The sequence below is a fragment of the Chionomys nivalis genome, chromosome 19 (genome assembly GCF_950005125.1).
Source record: "Chionomys nivalis chromosome 19, mChiNiv1.1, whole genome shotgun sequence".
Classification (NCBI taxonomy): domain Eukaryota; kingdom Metazoa; phylum Chordata; class Mammalia; order Rodentia; family Cricetidae; genus Chionomys; species Chionomys nivalis.
Window position 1 is genome coordinate 49,349,264 of NC_080104.1, and position 17,583 is coordinate 49,366,846.

General features: G+C 50.2%; 1 protein-coding gene across 1 annotated transcript in view; it reads left to right on the forward strand.

Moving 5' to 3' along the window:
- Nucleotides 1–3,844: 3,844 nt before the first annotated feature.
- Nucleotides 3,845–17,583, forward strand: part of Ccdc6 (coiled-coil domain containing 6) — a 98,977-nt gene continuing 85,238 nt past the window's right edge. The window contains exon 1 of the mRNA XM_057751639.1: nt 3,845–4,464. Within this exon, the coding sequence (XP_057607622.1) occupies nt 4,183–4,464 (282 nt within the window). The 5' untranslated portion in view covers nt 3,845–4,182. The remainder of the gene's footprint in view (nt 4,465–17,583) is intronic.

Here is a 17,583-nt window from a genome sequence, read left to right on the forward strand (position 1 = left end):
GATCATCTTGCCCACTGGGCAGAATTATGCTTTTCCTGATAAGAGTACAGAGGACTTAATGGCAGACCAGCCTTAATGGTGGCTGTGACCCTGTGCTGACCCCTTGAACTGACCCTTAGAGGCAGGGTTCTTTGCTATGGGGATGGGCCTAATGGCTGGTATCAGGTCTCCCTTTGTTTCAGGAAAGGAGCCTAATTGGGGGTCAATCCTAGTGAACAAACACATCCTAGCATCCTAAATTTCTCTTATCTCTAACAAGCTTGGTTAGTTGCCCTACTTATCCTTGGGGTATTTTGGAGGCAGAGCTCCTTTAGCTGAATTCCATTTGTCTGACTTAATGCCTCCTAAGCGAATCTAATAGTAAGTCCTTTATAATACCAATTCTAAAATTTCTTCTACCTCATGAGTAGAACAGTCGTTTCTGGGGTGGGAGAGGGGGTGGTGAGAGGCAGTTCTGGCAATGTCTGAAGACATTTTGGTTGACACACTATCGGCATCTGGCAGGCTGAGCAGAGGAGTGCGGATAAACAAAACAAACACTTTAAAAAGGCGCACTATAGCTCACAACAACAACAACAAAACCATCTAGTCGGAAGAGTTGGCAAGGCCAATGGTCAGATCCCCCTTCAAGGCCCAGTGGCCAGACGCAGGTTCCAAACAGTGTGAACTACCTTTCTGAAAGTGATTGTCCCACATTCGCTTCACTCCAAGTCGGCTGCTCTAAGTAGTGGGGCAGGAGTCATGATGGCTCAGTGGTTAAGAGCACAGACTGCTCTTCCAGAGGACCAAGGTTCAATTTTCAGCACCCATATGGCAGTTCACAACTGTCTGTAATTCTGGTTTCAAGGGACCCAACACCCATGGCAAAACAACAATGCACATAAAATAAACAAATAAGCCGGGCGGTGGTGGCGCACGCCTTTAATCCCAGCACTTGGGAGGCAGAGGCAGGCGGATCTCTGTGAGTTCGAGACCAGCCTGGTCTACAAGAGCTAGTTCCAGGACAGGCTCCAAAGCCACAGAGAAACCCTGTCTCGAAAAACCAAAAAAAAAAAAAAAAAAACAAATTAAAAAAAAGCAATAACAACAACAACAAAACCTCTAGTAGTGGGACCTGAATCCATCAAATCACTCAGAGTTGAGTGATGTCACATGAATCTGATATTGGAGGAACCAGTGATGCCTGGTGATACATATATACATATACACACATATATACGGTCATTACAATTAAGTGACAAAAATTTTCTATGATTTATGCCACTATTTTTTTTAAAGATTTATTTATTTATTGTGTATACAACATTCTGCCTCCACGTATGCCCACATGCTAGAAGAGGGCGCCAGATCTCATTACAGATGGTTGTGAGCCACGATGTGGTTGCTGGGAATTGAACTCATGACCTCTGGAAGAGCAGCCGGTGCTCTTAACCACTGAACCATCTCTCCAGCCCTATGCCACTATTTTTATGTCAGCATTGAGAACATTAAAGTTTTAAGGGTACCCAGCAAATCAGAATGCAAAATAAAGTATTTGAGAATTTGGAAAAAAAAGATTTCAGTGTAGGTTTCCTCCTCCCCAATTCAACTGCGAGGCACCCTTTTCCTTCATCCACAGCTCTCATCACTTGCACTCAGGGTGAAGCTGATTTCAATATTTCTGAAGTGGAGGTGCCAATTTAAATACTGCCCCTTCTTCCTCCAGAGAACTCAGGCTACCGCTACCCAGGGATGCATTTCCACTGGGAAGCTGAGGCGTTTTATAATGATCCGATCTATTTTGTAGCTGGTGTTTCCATTGTAATGCTATTACCGAACCAGTGTCGTGACAAATCGTCTGTTTATGAGGAAAATCACTTCTACAAGAAGTAGAAAATTAGACATGCTTCTGTTCTGCAACAAAACCTGGACGGAGGGGGGGGGATTCTCCAATTTATTCCCATTTGTACCAGCAGAGAAGCTTTAGAAGATGAATTTTTTTCTAACATCTTCCAAAACCGATTAGTAATTACAAATACGATGTAAAAAAAAAAAATGCAGTTCCCCAAATCCTAACGAAGACCAAGACATTCTCAAGCTTTTACTGCCACGGGCCCTTTAAGAAAACCAAGCACTTTTAACTCCACCCCTCTGCCGACTGGAAGCCTGCAGGTCGCTTTCCCAAGGCAGTTTTAGTACTAAACACCAAAGAGCTAATTTGCCCCCCTACCCTGCCAGCAAGGAATGTTCCCGAAGCTGTAAGCCCTCTAAATGTGGCGGTCTGGAGGTCGGGTGGGAAAAGAATAAAAAACTGTGAAGTATGGAAGCCACGCCCACCCCAGACTGCCCTGCACTGAATAAAGCGGAAAGAATGCAGTTAAATCCCAGTCCCCGGCAGGGCTCCCCATACCCCATCCATCTCCCCCTGAGTCGGTTTTCCAGAAGCTTGCTGAAAGCGCTGGAGCTGAGTGTCTCCTGTCCCAGACCCAACATGGCAAGGACAAGGAGCCAAGTAAACTTAGTGGTTCCCTCAGCAGAGGCTTATTTAAATTGGCGATATACTCCTATAGGGGAAAGCCCTTTCCCCCTCGTTTTTTTTCAAAACTGTTATTGTCAAATTGTGCTTCCCGGACGGTGCTTTCAGAAGCCCCCTCAGCACTAAACGGAAGAATGTCTAGGTCAAGTTTGGGGGGCTCACTGGAATTTCTGAGTTGACTAGGAGCAGCCATCTTGGTAGAGAAGAGGTCAAGGTTCCTCCCTTGGCAGGTTGAGTTTATTCGAAGGTGAGGCCAAGCGAAATGCAGGTTTGATGGACAAGGGGGAGTGGGACTAGGAACGAGGACCTCGATTTCTTAAGTCATACTAAATGCTTTATATAAACTCCTGGAGCAGTTGACGGCTAGAAAACACCTTTAACCCACCCCACCCCCGTCTCCTTTTTGCATTTTGTTTCCGTGACTTTGTTCTCCCTTTGACTGAACTCGGATAATAAAACCCGTCTGGTCAGTTTCACTTTCCAATTTTTTTACCCGTAAGTGAAAGCTGTTTGGTATCAGCGGGGTGAAGTGTTTAGACCCTGTTCACCTGCTAAGCCAGTTTCCTGCAAGCCCTTCGAGGAGGGAAGGGCCTAACAGTATTTGAGTTTCTGATTGTTTGAGGCTGGCTCTCTACGGTAGTAATTACGGTTTTATTTTTACCTCCTGGAGTTTTGTAGGAGTTGGTGAGCGGTAATAATGGTTATACAGTTCCCTCACTTAATCGTGGTTATTTGTTTAGCATTGTGCCTGCAGTTACTTTGGAAAATTGGCACTTGAAGTGTGTTTCAACCCTTTTGGAAAAAATACTCCCGTTTCACGACTAGACGAATCTTGGTGTCATAATCCTATTTCGTGCAGATAAGTGTTTGCAAGATGCAAAGGGGAAAAGGGTGGAGGGGGCTGCGCCCAGTTTTAAACAACTGGACGAAAGGGGCTTGTCTTCTCTGCAAAATTCTTTCCCAAGCGAGGCTAACCTGTGGCTGCTGTCTTGCAGGGTCCCCCTCCCCCCCACCCCGCCACCTCCCGGGGCCCACGGCAGGGGAACTTTCTGTTCCTAGCTCCAAGCGAGCCTCTGCATGAAGCAGCCAGAGAGATCCACGCGCGCCGGCGCCGACGGAAGGTGCCAGGCTACAGCTTGGCGGGGGTGGGAGGGTGGGGTGGACCGAGGAGCCCGGCTGCCCCTCCCACGTGTCCCGGCACCTGCAGGGCTGGCGCGGTCGTGGAGTCCGCCTTTCTCCGGAAGAGGCGGCGCGGCCGTGGGTTGGAGCCTGGGACGCAAGGGCCCGGGGCGGGAGCACGTGCGCGGGAAGGCGGGCGCGGACCCGAGCGTGTGTGTGCGTGCGAGCCGGTCGCTGAGCGCGGGGCTGGGGCTGCGGGGACGTCCCCCGCCGAGCGCGCCAGGCCCCGGCGCTGCAGTACTGCCCGAGTCCGGGCGGGGTCTCTGTTCCCTGGCGGAGCAGCTCGCGCGGCCGCGGGAAGCGCCCTCTCTTTCTCCGCCGCCGCCGCCGCGCGTCTGCGCCCTGCCGCCCGCGCCGCGCTCTGAGCTCCCCGCTCCCCGCCGCGCGCCCGGCCCCGCGCCCACTCGCCGCGCGCCCGGTCCTCCGCGCCCCTCTCCGGGCTCCCCGCTTCGCCGGCTCCCCGTCTCCCCGCGCCCACTCGCTCAGCCATGGCGGACAGCGCGAGCGAGAGCGATACCGACGCGGCGGGCGGCGGCCCGGCAGCCATGCAGTCGTCCTGCTCGGCGACCTCGGGCGGCAGCGGCGGGGGCGGCGGCGGGAAGTCGGGGGGCATTGTCATCTCGCCGTTCCGCCTGGAGGAGCTCACCAACCGCCTGGCCTCGCTGCAGCAGGAGAACAAGGTGCTGAAGATCGAGCTGGAGACCTACAAACTCAAGTGCAAGGCGCTGCAGGAGGAGAACCGCGACCTGCGCAAAGCCAGCGTGACCATCGTGAGTGCACCCCGCCGACCGGGTGGGGGACCCCGAGGGCGCGCACCCGCGAGGGGCTGCGGGCCTGGGGACACAGGGAGCTGGCCTTGGGGTCCACGCGCGCCCTCCCTCCCTTGGGGTGTTGAAGGTGCTTGGGGAGACCCCCCACGTCTCCTCTTAGCCCCGGGTGGAGGCCCCTCCGAGGCAGGGCTGGAGGCTGGCGGCGTGGCTTGGGGGGCGGGGTGGGACTCTCAGTCCTCTGCTGCCTGGAGACTCCGAATCGCACACCCCCACCCCCACCCAGTCCTCATGAATGGACGAAGCTGGGGTCTGTTTGGGGGTTATTGGGGGAGGCAGGATGTGTCGCTGGGCTGGGCACCCAGTTGGCAGAAGCACGGCGCTTTGCTGGATCGCCGGCGCAGGGGGAGGGAGAGAGTGGCCCGGAATCCGGGAAGTGGAGTTTTCTGGCCAGGATAGAGAGGGAAGGGCGGGCACTGGGGCTACACTAGTACCTCGTTCGGAATCCCTGTCCTTTTGGACTACTAGGTTGGGCGGGTACAGAGAAGGTGGGGAATGTAGCGTCTGGCACTGGCTGGGACAGGGTTGGAGCTGAAGCCAGGATGGAGGGTGGCCGCTGGGACCGCCTGGCTGAGCAAAGATGTACGTGTGTCTCCTTCATTGGTGGTGGAGTGCTTAGGAGTACTTGTCTGTGAGTCTGGGTACTTGACGGGAACACAGGCCATCTGTTCTGTTTCTACCTGGCCCCTCGAGGCTCCCTGGAAGAGGGTAAGATTAGTCTGAGATCAGCCTCCTGGTGTAGCCGAGTGGAAAGGCCCCCGTAGCGGTGATGAGGCGAAACGTAACTAGAAAAAGTACGCGTTGTGCTCTCACCTCCCATCCTTGCCAACTCCACATCATTAACATGCAGAATCCCCCACAGACAACCCTATTCAGATCAAAACGCTTTCCCGGCCAGCAGCACGGAAGAAAATGTCAAGAAATCAAGGAGGATAAATTGCCAGAGCCGCTTGCACACAGCTGATTAGATGAAACCTTCCAGCGGAGAAAAGAAATTTGATGATGGGTCAAGGATCACATCCTGGAGACGAAATCGGGACAAATTTAAGCTGCCCTTGTGCCAAGAAAAAGTGAAGTGTGTGTGTGTTCCCTGTGCCTGGCTTCTCCATGGCCTTTCTTGGTTTGTGTAGATAGCAGGTTTCAGCCAAGGAGGCTGTGTGATTTTGTAGAAAAGCACCCTGCTTGCTTTCTTACAGCCCGGTTCCCTGGGGCTGGACCCGCAAGCATGCATCTCCAGGTTGCAAGTTGTTGGACCGGCCTTTTGATAGGGAAGGAAACCGGTTTGTGGAGGTGATGGCTTGCAAGCCTCCAGTCTGACTGGCCCAAGAGGGGACTTGGCAGAGTTGATTTGGAGCAGGGAGGACATTGGTGGCAGTTGTTTATTTAAGAGTTGATGTAAATGAAAACTACTTTAAATTCCTTGTAAAGGAAAGCATTAGTCTTTTGCAGACCTTGAGCTGTGGAAAGGAACAGAGCTTACCTTCAGCCTCTTCCCTGCAGGCTAGGCTGCTGTTTGTTGAGAGGCAGGAGACTCTGTGAAAGGGTGATCTGTTTGACCTGTTGACCTCTAAGTAGTCCTGTCACCCGTGTACAGACACTGGCCTCGCAGGGACAAACGTGTTCATTGCTGGCGTGCAAGACCAGAAGCGTCCTGAATACTTGGGAACAGTGGGTAAGGGGGCAGCTTTGTTCTTAGCACTCCTAACTGCAGCTAACATGCCATCCAGTCCCTTGTGGAAGCAAGTGTTCTGTAGTCCCAGTCAGTAAGGGTCTGACATTGTTCGTGCTGACAGTTTGAAAGTGTGGGGCAGGTCTCTCTCTCTTTTTTTTTTAATCCCTAATGTGTTCGGAGAGATAAAAGTGCTTGTGGTCCATCTGGGTCCCTCATTTTTGGCAGGGGTTAGTTAGGAGCTAATTGTCCTGTGTAGCTGCGGCATTTGACCTGGGATGAAGATGGGGCTGGGTGGGGCTTGGCCTCTCCAGTGGCTTTTGGATGCAGAGCAGACCGCCACTTGTAGAGTTCCTGCCAGTGTCAGGCTGTGTGGATTCCTGACAGATCCGACCTGGAAGGCTGTGACAAGGCCAGGGCAGGCAAGGGAGGCCTCTGCTATTTTCCACAGTTGTCGTTAATTTGACAGGAACATCGGGAGCATCATCCTGTTTCTTGCTTTCCTGGCTCTTATTAGTTCATCTAATTATAACGTTACCTTCCTTGTTGATGAGCATGAAAGGCGATGAAGGCTGTCCGTGAAGAGAGAGAGAGAAACAGAGAGACTCATGAAAAAAAGTAGGTTTTTTTTTTTTTTTAGAGTAGGCTTAGGTTTTTGGTAAAAATCAACAGAAAGTCGTTTCTCCCACCTGCTTGCTACCTCCTTGGTAGGCACAGCCTCCTCCACCAGCAGCCCCGAGAGTACCGGAGCAGTTGTTTGTTAGTGTTGAGCGTCCCATGTCCACCCATATGGTTTACATCAGGGCTTTCTGGGAGTTGTATATTCTGTGGACTTGGACAAATGGACAAAGACATCGCTCACCCTAAGAGCATAACGAAGAATTCTGCCACTGTAGTAATTCTCTGTCTTCCTTTTTGCTTCCTCCTGTAAGACTTGGAAACTGTTGAGCCTTTACTGTGTAGTTTTGCCATTCCCAGGATGTTATATGTTGGGTGCGGAAACAGGTTGGGTTCTGTCACTTGGTAGAAAGAATTGAAGGATCCTCCATGCTCTTGGTGTGTGTGTGTGTGTGTGTTTGTTTCTGTGTGTGGGGGCCTTGGATTGTTCTTGATTTCATCTCTCCCTTATATGTTGGGGCCAGATCTTTCTCACTTTAACCCATGGCCTGCAGATTAGGTTAGTCTAGCTAGCCAGCTTTCTTACCCCCCCAATCCCCAACTCTTGAGGGCTAAGATTACAGGCTGGTTTCTAGGCTCATCCAGCATTCATGGCTTTCTCTTGGGTTAAGGGAATTGGAACCCAGTCCTCGTGACTATCCAGCAGGTACCCTCTCACGGCTTGTTTCTTTTGAGTGCTGGGATGGAAGCATTTATGTCTATCTACGTACTGAAGGACGTCTTAGTTGTTTGTTGCAAGTCCTGGCCGTTGTGAGTAAATCCGCCTTAAACATTCCCATCCGTTTGTCTAGACAAAAGATTTCGGCCCGTTCGGGTAAATACCCAGGATTAGGGTTGCTGGGTTATGTGGTAACTGCGTGTTTACTTTGGTAAGAAATTGCCAAACTATGTTCCAAAGTGCCTGGAAGTGTTTTCATCCCTACCAGTGTTAAGTGAAGTTTGGGGTGCCCTTCCCCTCCTCACTGAGTGCTGTCCTGCTGCTTCTGGGATTCTACTCTTTCTCAGGGTACTTGACCTCTTTTTCTACAGTTAGGTTCAAGGCCGATAGACGCTCTAGCCTTTGGGCTCTCCTGTCTGTTCTGGTGCAGGTGGCTCCTTCCATCATGATTCCCATTTCAATAAGGGTGGATCCTTTGCTCCTTGGCAGCACCTGTGGGGAGAATAACCTGTAACAGACCTCTTCCCTAGGACTGCATTCTATGGGGGACGAGTTAGAGCGAGTCTACAGTGTCTTTTATCTGGGGCGCAGAGGGGGGCTACAGTGTTTTGAGTGATTATCCAGTTTTACCCGTTAAATCAGCGGCAGAGCTAGGCTACTGATTATAGATGACGATTTCATTTTTTTGGAGTGGGAAAATAAACCAAGTGCTTAGTCACCCCTTTGCATGGTGTTCATGTGCTTGTCGGGATCAGCCTGCCAAGTCCTGGGAGAATGTGGTCTCTGGTTGTATTGACTCAGAGCCTGAGGGTGGTCCCGGGGTGCAGGTGTGGAAGTACCATCCTGGGCGGTCCCTGTGGGGTTGCAGAGTTCTCAGCCAGCTGCTGGTACTACATGTGTAAGCATGGTCAGCTGCCAGCTCTGCAGGTGTGTGTAGTTCTTCTAGCTGGGCCGAGACATTCAGTGTGTTTAGTTTGGAAATAAATGCCTGTGATCACTAGGATTTAAGTGCTGTTCCTGATAATAAAACTAACTCCTTCTTTATAGAAGTTTAGATCACTACAGAAATAAAAAGTTTTTTTTTTAATTTTATGTTTGCCTATATGCATAAATGTGCATCACACGTGTGCAATGCCCTTGGTGACCTGTAGAGGGTGTTGGATCCCTTGGGACTGGAATTGAGAGATGGCTGGGAACTGCTGTGTGGGTGCTGGGATCTGAATTAAGGTCCTCTAGAAGGGCAGCCAGTGCTCCTAACCTTGGAGCCCTCTTTCAAGTCCAATACAAAAGTCTTTGGAAGTGGTAGCCTAAAACAATGGCCGAACGCCATGCTTAGAAACCTCCAATGGCCTGTCCATCAACAATGGTGTTCTTACCCAGTGAAGGACACCCTATATATAGTTCATAATGTGTATTTAGGATTATTTTATTTACTGTGCAGCCTCAGGCTGCAAGATTCCATTTTTAAGACTTAATTTTGGCAGGCCTCAGTTTTGCCCCTGGAAAAGGGCGGGGTATCTTTTTTCCCCTTTTGGAAAAATGAAACATATTTTTGGTTCTTAAGGAGTCACGCACTTAACAAAGTTTTGAGGGAGCAAGCTGGGAGCTCAGTGTTAGGTCACTGTACACTTCTCTGAAAGAGACTGTCCTTGCACTGAAAGTTCTTTTTTTTTTTTTTTTTAAATCTGTGAGTGCCTTCTGGGTGTCTCATTCAAAGCACCCCAAATCTGACGGAGGTCACCACATTCTTCTGTAGTCCTTGTGTTATCCATTTGCTGGAAATGGGGCTAGTTAGAAATGGGGACTAGAGAATCCACAGCGTTTGGTTTGTGGGGACAGCTGTTCGAGACTGGAGAAACGAGAAACCTGTCAAGCCAACAGCAAAGCTGCTTGAACTTTTTCTTTGTTCTCTCTCAGTCCAGGTCGGCTCTCTGTTTGTGGCCCAGGCAGTATGACTGACCCGACTTGCTTCTCAACCACTCTGTTCTGATCTACTGGCCTGTGTGCATTTTCTGAGTCCACACAGGCCTAAACTGAGTTCCCTAGCTCCATCTGACTATACCGCTGGCTGGCGTATTTTGCCCTTCTCCACCCTCGTGTCTCCAGTGTGAATTCTAATAGCCTATGCTGTCTCCACACCCATGTGCCCTGGCCTTGATGCTCTGTGAGCCGTGATTGGCCAGCATCATAACCCATCTGCCACCACCCCCATCTTCTTCAGGAGAGGTGGGTCTTCCTGTGGGATCAGACTCCTTTGTCCATGTTTCTCTGCAGTTGGCATCCTGGAGACACGCGAGGGTTGGTGAGCTGGCTCAGGAGGGGCCCTGTTTGCATTGGTTTTCTGGGGTGAGGGTTTTGTCACCTGCACTTGCTGTTCATAGGCCACTCCTGGCACAACAGCAAACCCCCGTCTTCATAATAGGTGGATGAGTGGATACACTGTATATTGTGGGGACTCACTACAGCCAGTGTGCCCTAAGCCCTGGCCTCTACCTTGTAGGCTACCTTGTAGCACATACCTGGATGTTGCCGTTACATTTCATTTGCAAGGGGACAAAGTGTCTTCAGATTGAGTTTCGAGAAAGGCCCAGGACAGAAGCAGGCCTTTTGGAAGTGGGCATGTTCACATTTGTTGCTTTGGTGGTACTTGATGGTGACAGATCTTCCAGATGGTTCTTATGGCTTCTTTTGTATTAAAATCACCAACACTGCCTCAGGGAAACACCCATGACCATCATAGGGCAGGAAGATTGTGCAGATACAGGGGACCTGGGTCTTGGCTTGAGGATGGGTGTGGGAAGAGGTTCGGGATCCTTGAGTCCAGAGCTGTCTCCTGAGGATACTCTGAGTGGAGGTGGGGATACCACACCCCCTGTAGGTGCATTCTTCATGCTTTGCTTCCCCTGAAAGACATACCTTGCAGATGTAAGAGCGATTACACCTAGCAATGCTAATGCTTGTGTTTAAGATGCAGCAAGGCTGAGCGAGGGGGAGTAAGCCGTGTTTCTTGTCCTTCGGCATAATTTTTCCCTCAGTGGGGAGGCCTTGCATTTTCTCTTCAGTCACAGCGCCGGCTGCTTTTAGGTATATTGAATTATTGTCAAAGCTAGCAGAGTGAGTGCTCACAGGTTCAGTGTGTTTCTGACAGGAAGGGATGCTCTAGAAAACACTTGTAATGGCCAGGATCCTGGAATGGAAGCTCACAGACTGGTCTTGTCTTCCACAGAAATCGTGTGCATATGTGCACGTGTGTGTAAGCACACATGTTTGATAGTTGTCAGATGCAGTGTGAAGTTTATCCCCACATCCACGTCAGTGAGTTGCAGATACCACTTTAGCTCTCTGAGGGACGAGGAATGTGGCTGCTGGCTCTTTACAATCAGCGCTCCTCTCCTGTCTCTAGATTCAGGGGGGAGTGCATTTTATTTAAAAATCTGTTTAATTAGTGTTCACTGTACACATCAGCGGTTTTCCTAAGGACATTTCCGTTCGGATATGTCAGGCTTGGACCATGCTCACCCCTCAGTGACCCTGCAGGGTGGTGTATGTTTCAGTGATTGAAAGTCATGACACTTCTTTGTTTGATGGTAGGAACTTGATCTCTGATCCCTCCCCTCTGTACCTTTATTTCCCCAGAAAGGGACAAAGTGACAGCTAGTAAGAATGGCCCTTAAGTGACAGGGTCCGGTCCCCAGTGACTGCACCCAATCTTCTATGTGCCAGTTTCTGAAAAATATCCAGAGGGAGTCTGGCGGCTCCTGTAACGCTCACCCAGCACCACACCTGACTTTATCTAGCTTGGCCCTGGCTGGGCACTGCAGGCAGTTGAGCGCAGAGGGAATGAGGCTTGATCTCCAGGATCCCCTGTACCCCCATACAAGGAAGAAAGGGAAGTTGGTACACGCTCCTTCAGGGTTTCTGAACCAGGGCCCTTCTCCCTTCGGCTTTCTACAATGAAGTTTATCTATCTTGATATGCGTCTGTCAGGAAAGCATGGTGTCAAAGATCCTCATAGCTTCGTTAGCTTGTAGTTTAGCTTGTAAGGGGGAGCTGTCTAGAGCTGCTGCTCCGTTTATCTCTGCTGAGGTGGTTCAACCTTTTGTTTGTTCTTAATTTTCATTTTTATTTGGTGACGATGGAACAGAAATGTCACTGGTGTTTAAGTTTTGTGATTTGTGTCTGGCGGCATAGCAGGCAGCCCTCCGTGGTTCTCTCCCCCCTTCCCTTCATGGAATGCAGTTGGAGGGACCAGACTGTCAAAGCTTTTTAAGCCCAAAACTATGGGAAGGCAAAAGACCAGGTAAGGTGAGGTTAATTAAGCAAGAGGATTTTCTGGGCAGGTTAGCATCCCAGCTGGTGGGAAGCCCGATGCTGATGGATGGGGCTAATCTCTCACAACATCTGTTTCAGATCGGTCCAGCCCCCTAAGGAGGCCAGGTGTGCTTCCAGCATGATCTGCTTAATACCACCAGGGCATCTCGGCACCAGGGCATCAAGTGAGGCCATGCTCAATGGAGAGTGGAGCTGGGGTGCCCTCCCAGACATGGGTCATCATTCAAAAGAACTTTCCAAAAAAGGAAGGGGGAACTGAAAGCGTGAGGACAGTGGTTTGTGGGCGCGCTTCAGCTAGAGTCCTAGTTGCCCCTGTGGAATGGTCCCTGTGTTGTTCACATAGAACCTTTTGCAGCATAGGCCTTCAGAGATTAAGTGAGAGGACCTAAGAGATGGGTGTTTGGTGTAGAAGTAGTATATAGGTGGCCACATTCAGCCCCCAGGTGCCACTATGAAGGCCTGTGTCTCCTGGAAAGAACATGAACCCTTACACACCTCTTTGACCCTTGAACGCAAGGAATGGGAAACTGTCAGGCACCCAGAGGAGCGGCAAGTAACTTTCTCGTAGTATGAAATTCTCAGTGTACACTCTGCTGACATCACCAGGTTGCAGTGTAAGATTCAGGACCTCAGATGCATTCAGAGTGTTTTGGTGTCGTCACTGATCAGAACCAGAACTTTATGCTCTTTGGTGCCCCCGCTTTCCCTCCCTTGTGATCTCTTTTAATAATCATTATATATATTTATGCATGTTCTTTATCTGTGGTGTGCTGGGTGGAAACATACTAGGCCAGGACTCTCCCATTGAGCAGTACACTCGGCTTCATATTTACTTATTTACCTGTGTGTGTGTGTCCCTGTATGGGAACGGGGAGGTGGGGCCAGCGCAGAGGTCACCACTGGGTGTCTTCTGTGTATGCTCTGTTCTTTAAGGCAGGGTCTCACAGATCCCGAAGCTCACCAGTTGGCTAGACTGCTGTCAGCCCCCAGGGCTCCTCTTGCCTCAGTGCTGGGATTTCATGCGAGTGCTAGCTGCTGAGCCCTGGGATTTACTGGATGCTGCTGTGTTGGCGACTTTTCTGTCAACTTGACACAAACCAGAGCCATTTGTGAAGAGGGAACTTTAATTGAGACAACCCCCCCCCCCCCCCCCGCTTGATTGGCCTGCAGGCAAGCCTGTGGTGGTGTATCTTCTTGATTGATATGGGAGGGCCGAGTGGTGCCAGCCCTGGGCAGGTGGTCCTGGGTGCCATAAGAAAGCAGGCGGAGCAAGCCAGTAAGCAGCACCTCTCCATGGCCTCTGCATCACCTTCTACCTCCAGGTTCCTGCCTTGAGTTCTTTCCCTATGTCCCTGAATGATGGCCTACAAGCTATAAGATGAAATAAACTCTTGACTTCCTACGCTGCTTCTGGGTGTGATATTTTTCACAGCCGTAAAAACCCTAGCTAAGACGCTGGATCTCTAACCTTAGGTCCTCAGGCCTGAGGTCAGGCTTTTTACCCACTGGCCACCTCTGTTCAGATTGTTTTCTTCTTTTTTTTTTTTTTTTTTTAAAAAAAAAAAAAAGATAAACTCCAATCTACTAAAGCAGTCCTGGAAATGATGTAAGTTGAGACTTCCGGTGTTGTCAATCTCTGGCTCCGACATAAGTTTTTATGGCCTGCTTTCTGCCCTGCGTCTGTTTTTTCTTGACCCTGTCACAAGCGAGCACAGAGCCCTGGCCCTGCGCTTGTCACTGGTGTCCTGATTTATATGGGCACCTAAGAGAAGGGACGTGGTTGTCCCATCACAGATTGCCTTCTGTTGTTGTTTTTAAATGTAAATTCATTAATACTAAAATGAAAAGTGTTCCATTTCCTGAGCCGAATTTTGAGTAAACTATTACTTGACGGTGAAGGAACAAAGAAAACCTTACAGAATTCCCGAGAACATTTCCCCACTTGTCTTTTTTTTTTTTTTTAATGTATGTGAGTGTTTGCCTGTATGTATGTGTATTATGTGTGCAGTTCTCACAGAGGTCAGAAAAGGGTGTTGCCTTCCCTCGAGCTGGAGTTATAGATGGTTCTGAATTACTGCCACATGGATGTTGGGATCTGAACCAGGGCCTGTGGAAGAACAGTAGATGCTCTTAATCCCTGAGCCACCTCTTCGGCCTCTTCCCAGTCTTTTACCTGTCTCTGTGGTAAGAGAGGTACCAAGGGAAGAGTTGTAAGCATCCTCTCATACATCTTATATTTATTTGTGTATGTGTGTGTGTGTTCCATGTGGAGGTCAGAGGAACTTGAGGGAGTCTGTTCTCTTCTCCCAGGGTGTACCCAGGGATTGAGCCCAGGTGGGCAGACAGGGCAGTAAGCCCCTTTACCCTCGAACCTTCTCTCGGGTACTGCATCTTCTCATTGAATCCTTACTGTGGTCCTATAGGTCAGTGCCTCTCATTATTTGCTGCGAACCCTCAAACAGGGGAGCAGCGAAGGGGGTGTGTCTCATGGTTTTCAAGTGAAGCCATCATTTGAACTTGAGTCTGGCTCCAAACCTAAAGCTTGAGGTGACAGCCAGTGGGAGGGTGATACACTAATTTAGGCGGTTTGGTCTTGATCTGGTCGTAGATATTTGGTCTTGGTTTCCATACACTTAGTTCATTCACTAAGGTCATCGGAGGCCATCCTATCTACAGCAGTTTCCCCAGGATCCTGGGCTCAGGGGAGCATTGCCAGGGCAGCAGACTCTGGGGAAAGCAGCCACAGCAGAGAGGGTGTCTGCACTGTCTGGGGCTAGTTCTGCTGCCTGTCTGTCTGGCTCACCATTCGACACTGCATTGGTGTGTGCCACAGTCGTGCGCCACAGTAATCCCACTCCTACACCACGTGTCATTTGTTCCCATCCGAGGCCGGAGTCAGTTTCTCGTTCTTTGCTTATGTTTTCTGATTTCTTTGCTTAAAAATAGCATGGTTAGCATAGCACAAGGAGTTGGGTCGCACCCCCACCCCCATACTCTGAGTACCGGCTTCATGTCAGGAAACTGTGCCTTTGTGTGTCACTGAGGAGAGACTGTTAGGGCGGTTGTCCGGTTTGAGTGAGAGTGAGGGCCTGCTCTAACACAGTGGTTCTCAACCTTTGTAACGCTGCGACCCTGTAATACAGTTCCTCGTGTTGTGGTGACCCCCACCCATAAAATTATTTTCATTGCTACTTTATAACTGTAAGAATTGTGATGTAAATATCTGATATGTAACTCAGAGGGGTCGCAACCCACATAGGTCAAGAATCACTTTTCTAAGCCGGGCGGTGGTGGCACATGCCTTTAATCCCAGCACTCGGGAGGCAGAGGCAGGCGGATCTCTGGGAGTTCGAGGCCAGCCTGGTCTACAAGAGCTAGTTCCAGGACAGGCACCAAAGCTACAGAGAAACCCTGTCTCGAAAAACCAAAAAAAAAAAAAAAAAAAAAATCACTTTTCTAGAAGGAGGCCAGTTTTTAGCCAAGACATGAAGTGGAAGCTGGATTTGATCTAGAGGAAGAGGGACCGATCTCATGCTCAACAAATCCCCCAAGTGTCTAGGGACCAGGGGATCTTGGGAGGAGAGTAGGGAGCTGGTGGCTGGCTACAACTGGTTGGGCTCTGCCCTGTCTCTTGAGGAGAAGTGGGAGGGAGAAGTCAGGTGAACGAGCTATAAGGGCACCCTGCCGGTTAGACACTCGCCATTTGTCTGTTTTCTGTTTGGAGCGCAGGTATTTCATTGCAATAAATGATCTGCCGTGGTCTCCCAGTCCCAGACACCTCAGAGATGGCAGTGTGTGCCGGGATAGGACCTGGCATGACGCCCTACATGGGAAGACCTTGCTAGTTGTGTTTGCTACGGACTCAACACAGCTGTCCAACACAGTTCACGCTGTGCAAGCTCTGGAGGGCAGTGGGACCTAATTACTGTGCAGCGTACAAACCTACCACAGGTGGATTGAATGGGGCGGTGGGTTTAGAGAGGAAACCATGGGTGCTGTCTCTGCTTGACTCAGGGTAGCAGCTGTCTACGGCACTCTGAGGTCTTCAGTGCTCTCCCTTCAGATCCCCCAGATGCCTTTCTGACGCCTCTCAGTGCACATTTCTTCTGTGTCCAGACTTCCCATGGTTGGGATTGTATGAATGCTACTCTGCATTTGCCGCCTTTGACTCCTCCTTGTTGGGAATATTATTTTAAGGTGTGTTACTTTTGTTTATGTTGCATTTGTTTAACTCCGTGAAGCTGTGATACTTCGCTTGTCTCAAACACCTGATGGCCTAAGACCTGAACGGCCAGTAGCGAGGCAGGGGGAAGGGTGTGCGGGGCTGGCAGGCAGAGAAGGAGAAAGCTGGGAGAAGGGGTTCGGAGTAGTAGCCCGAGAGAGAGGAGGATTTCAGGGGCCAGCCACCCAGCCTCACCCCAATCCATGGAGTAAGAATAAGATTTACAGAAGTAAGAGAACCGGGAAGACACAGAGGCCAAAGGATAGACAGGATAATATAAATTAAGAAAAGCGGGCAAGAAACAAGACAAGCTAAGGCTGGATGTTTATAAATAAGAATAAGCCTCCGTGTGTGATTCATCTGTGAGCTGGGTGGCGGGCCCTCCAGATGAGTCCAAAGAGCATAATAGCATCATATTACAACACCTTCTAGTTCGGTTCCTAGTGTCCCACAGCATCCATGTGGAGTACAGGCTGGGTATTATTGCTGGAGAAGATTTCACGCTCTGAGGACCTATCAGGTGTTTTTAGTTTCTGCCTTGTGGGTTCTGATGGCCCTGCACCCTCCGTGTGTCCCCTACCCTGTCCCCTTGTGTGGGTTCTAGCGATCATCTCAGCCCACCCCTCTCTGCAGTTGCCTAGAGTACATTTCAACAACAGTCTCTCTAGCTAGTCCTCCAAGATGTCAGTGGTATTTTGAAATGATATTTCGAAAGCTGGGATGAGAGCCGGAGCCACACCTGGATGCTGGAGACCGCAGGCTAGGGAGAGCCTCACCTTGGTTCAGTCACTTAGGGTGCGTGCTTCTCTGACTAGGGGATGGGATGCCTGGGAACTTGGCTGATGTCTAGGGGTTTGGTAAACCAGGTCTGCGCTAGCCTGCAAGCCTACTTCCTGATTGATCCCATCCCCAGGGTTGAAGGCCTAATTCCATCCTTTCTGGAAAAGAAAGTCAGCATGTACCTTCCAACTGTTCATTTCCTGGCTTGAGCACTGTGGAAAGACAGGGCTGCCCTGGTCAGCTTCTCTCATGTGTGGCTTTTGACCCTGCTCTCAGCTTCCAGAAGGTGAACTTGGTGGGCATCACACTAGTGCAAGTTGTGCCTAACAGTTGGTTTGAAGACCAGAAACCGAAACACCAGTCTTTGTGATGGTGCTGGCGTGGATGGGGCTTGAGTCGTGGAAAAGAGCTTGAAGGATGCAGACGTAGAAAGAGAGCCCAGGAGCGTGAGCCAGGGTCAGGTCTGGTAGACAGAAATTTGCTGTTGAGAAGACTCTCACGTGCCCTCTTTCCCCTCTCTGGTGTCTCAGTCTCTTCCCTGGCTGTAGTGTTAGTGTCCTGGGGACTTAGGAAGATTGAGGGCTGTGCTCCTCACGAGGACACCACACTTGAAGTTTGGGGACAGTGAGAAAGCAAGAAGCGCACCTTTTCTGAGTGAAGAGCTCTGTTGTCACAAGCTACAGAGCCATGGAGGAAGCTGTCACCTCCTCTGCAGTCACCAGG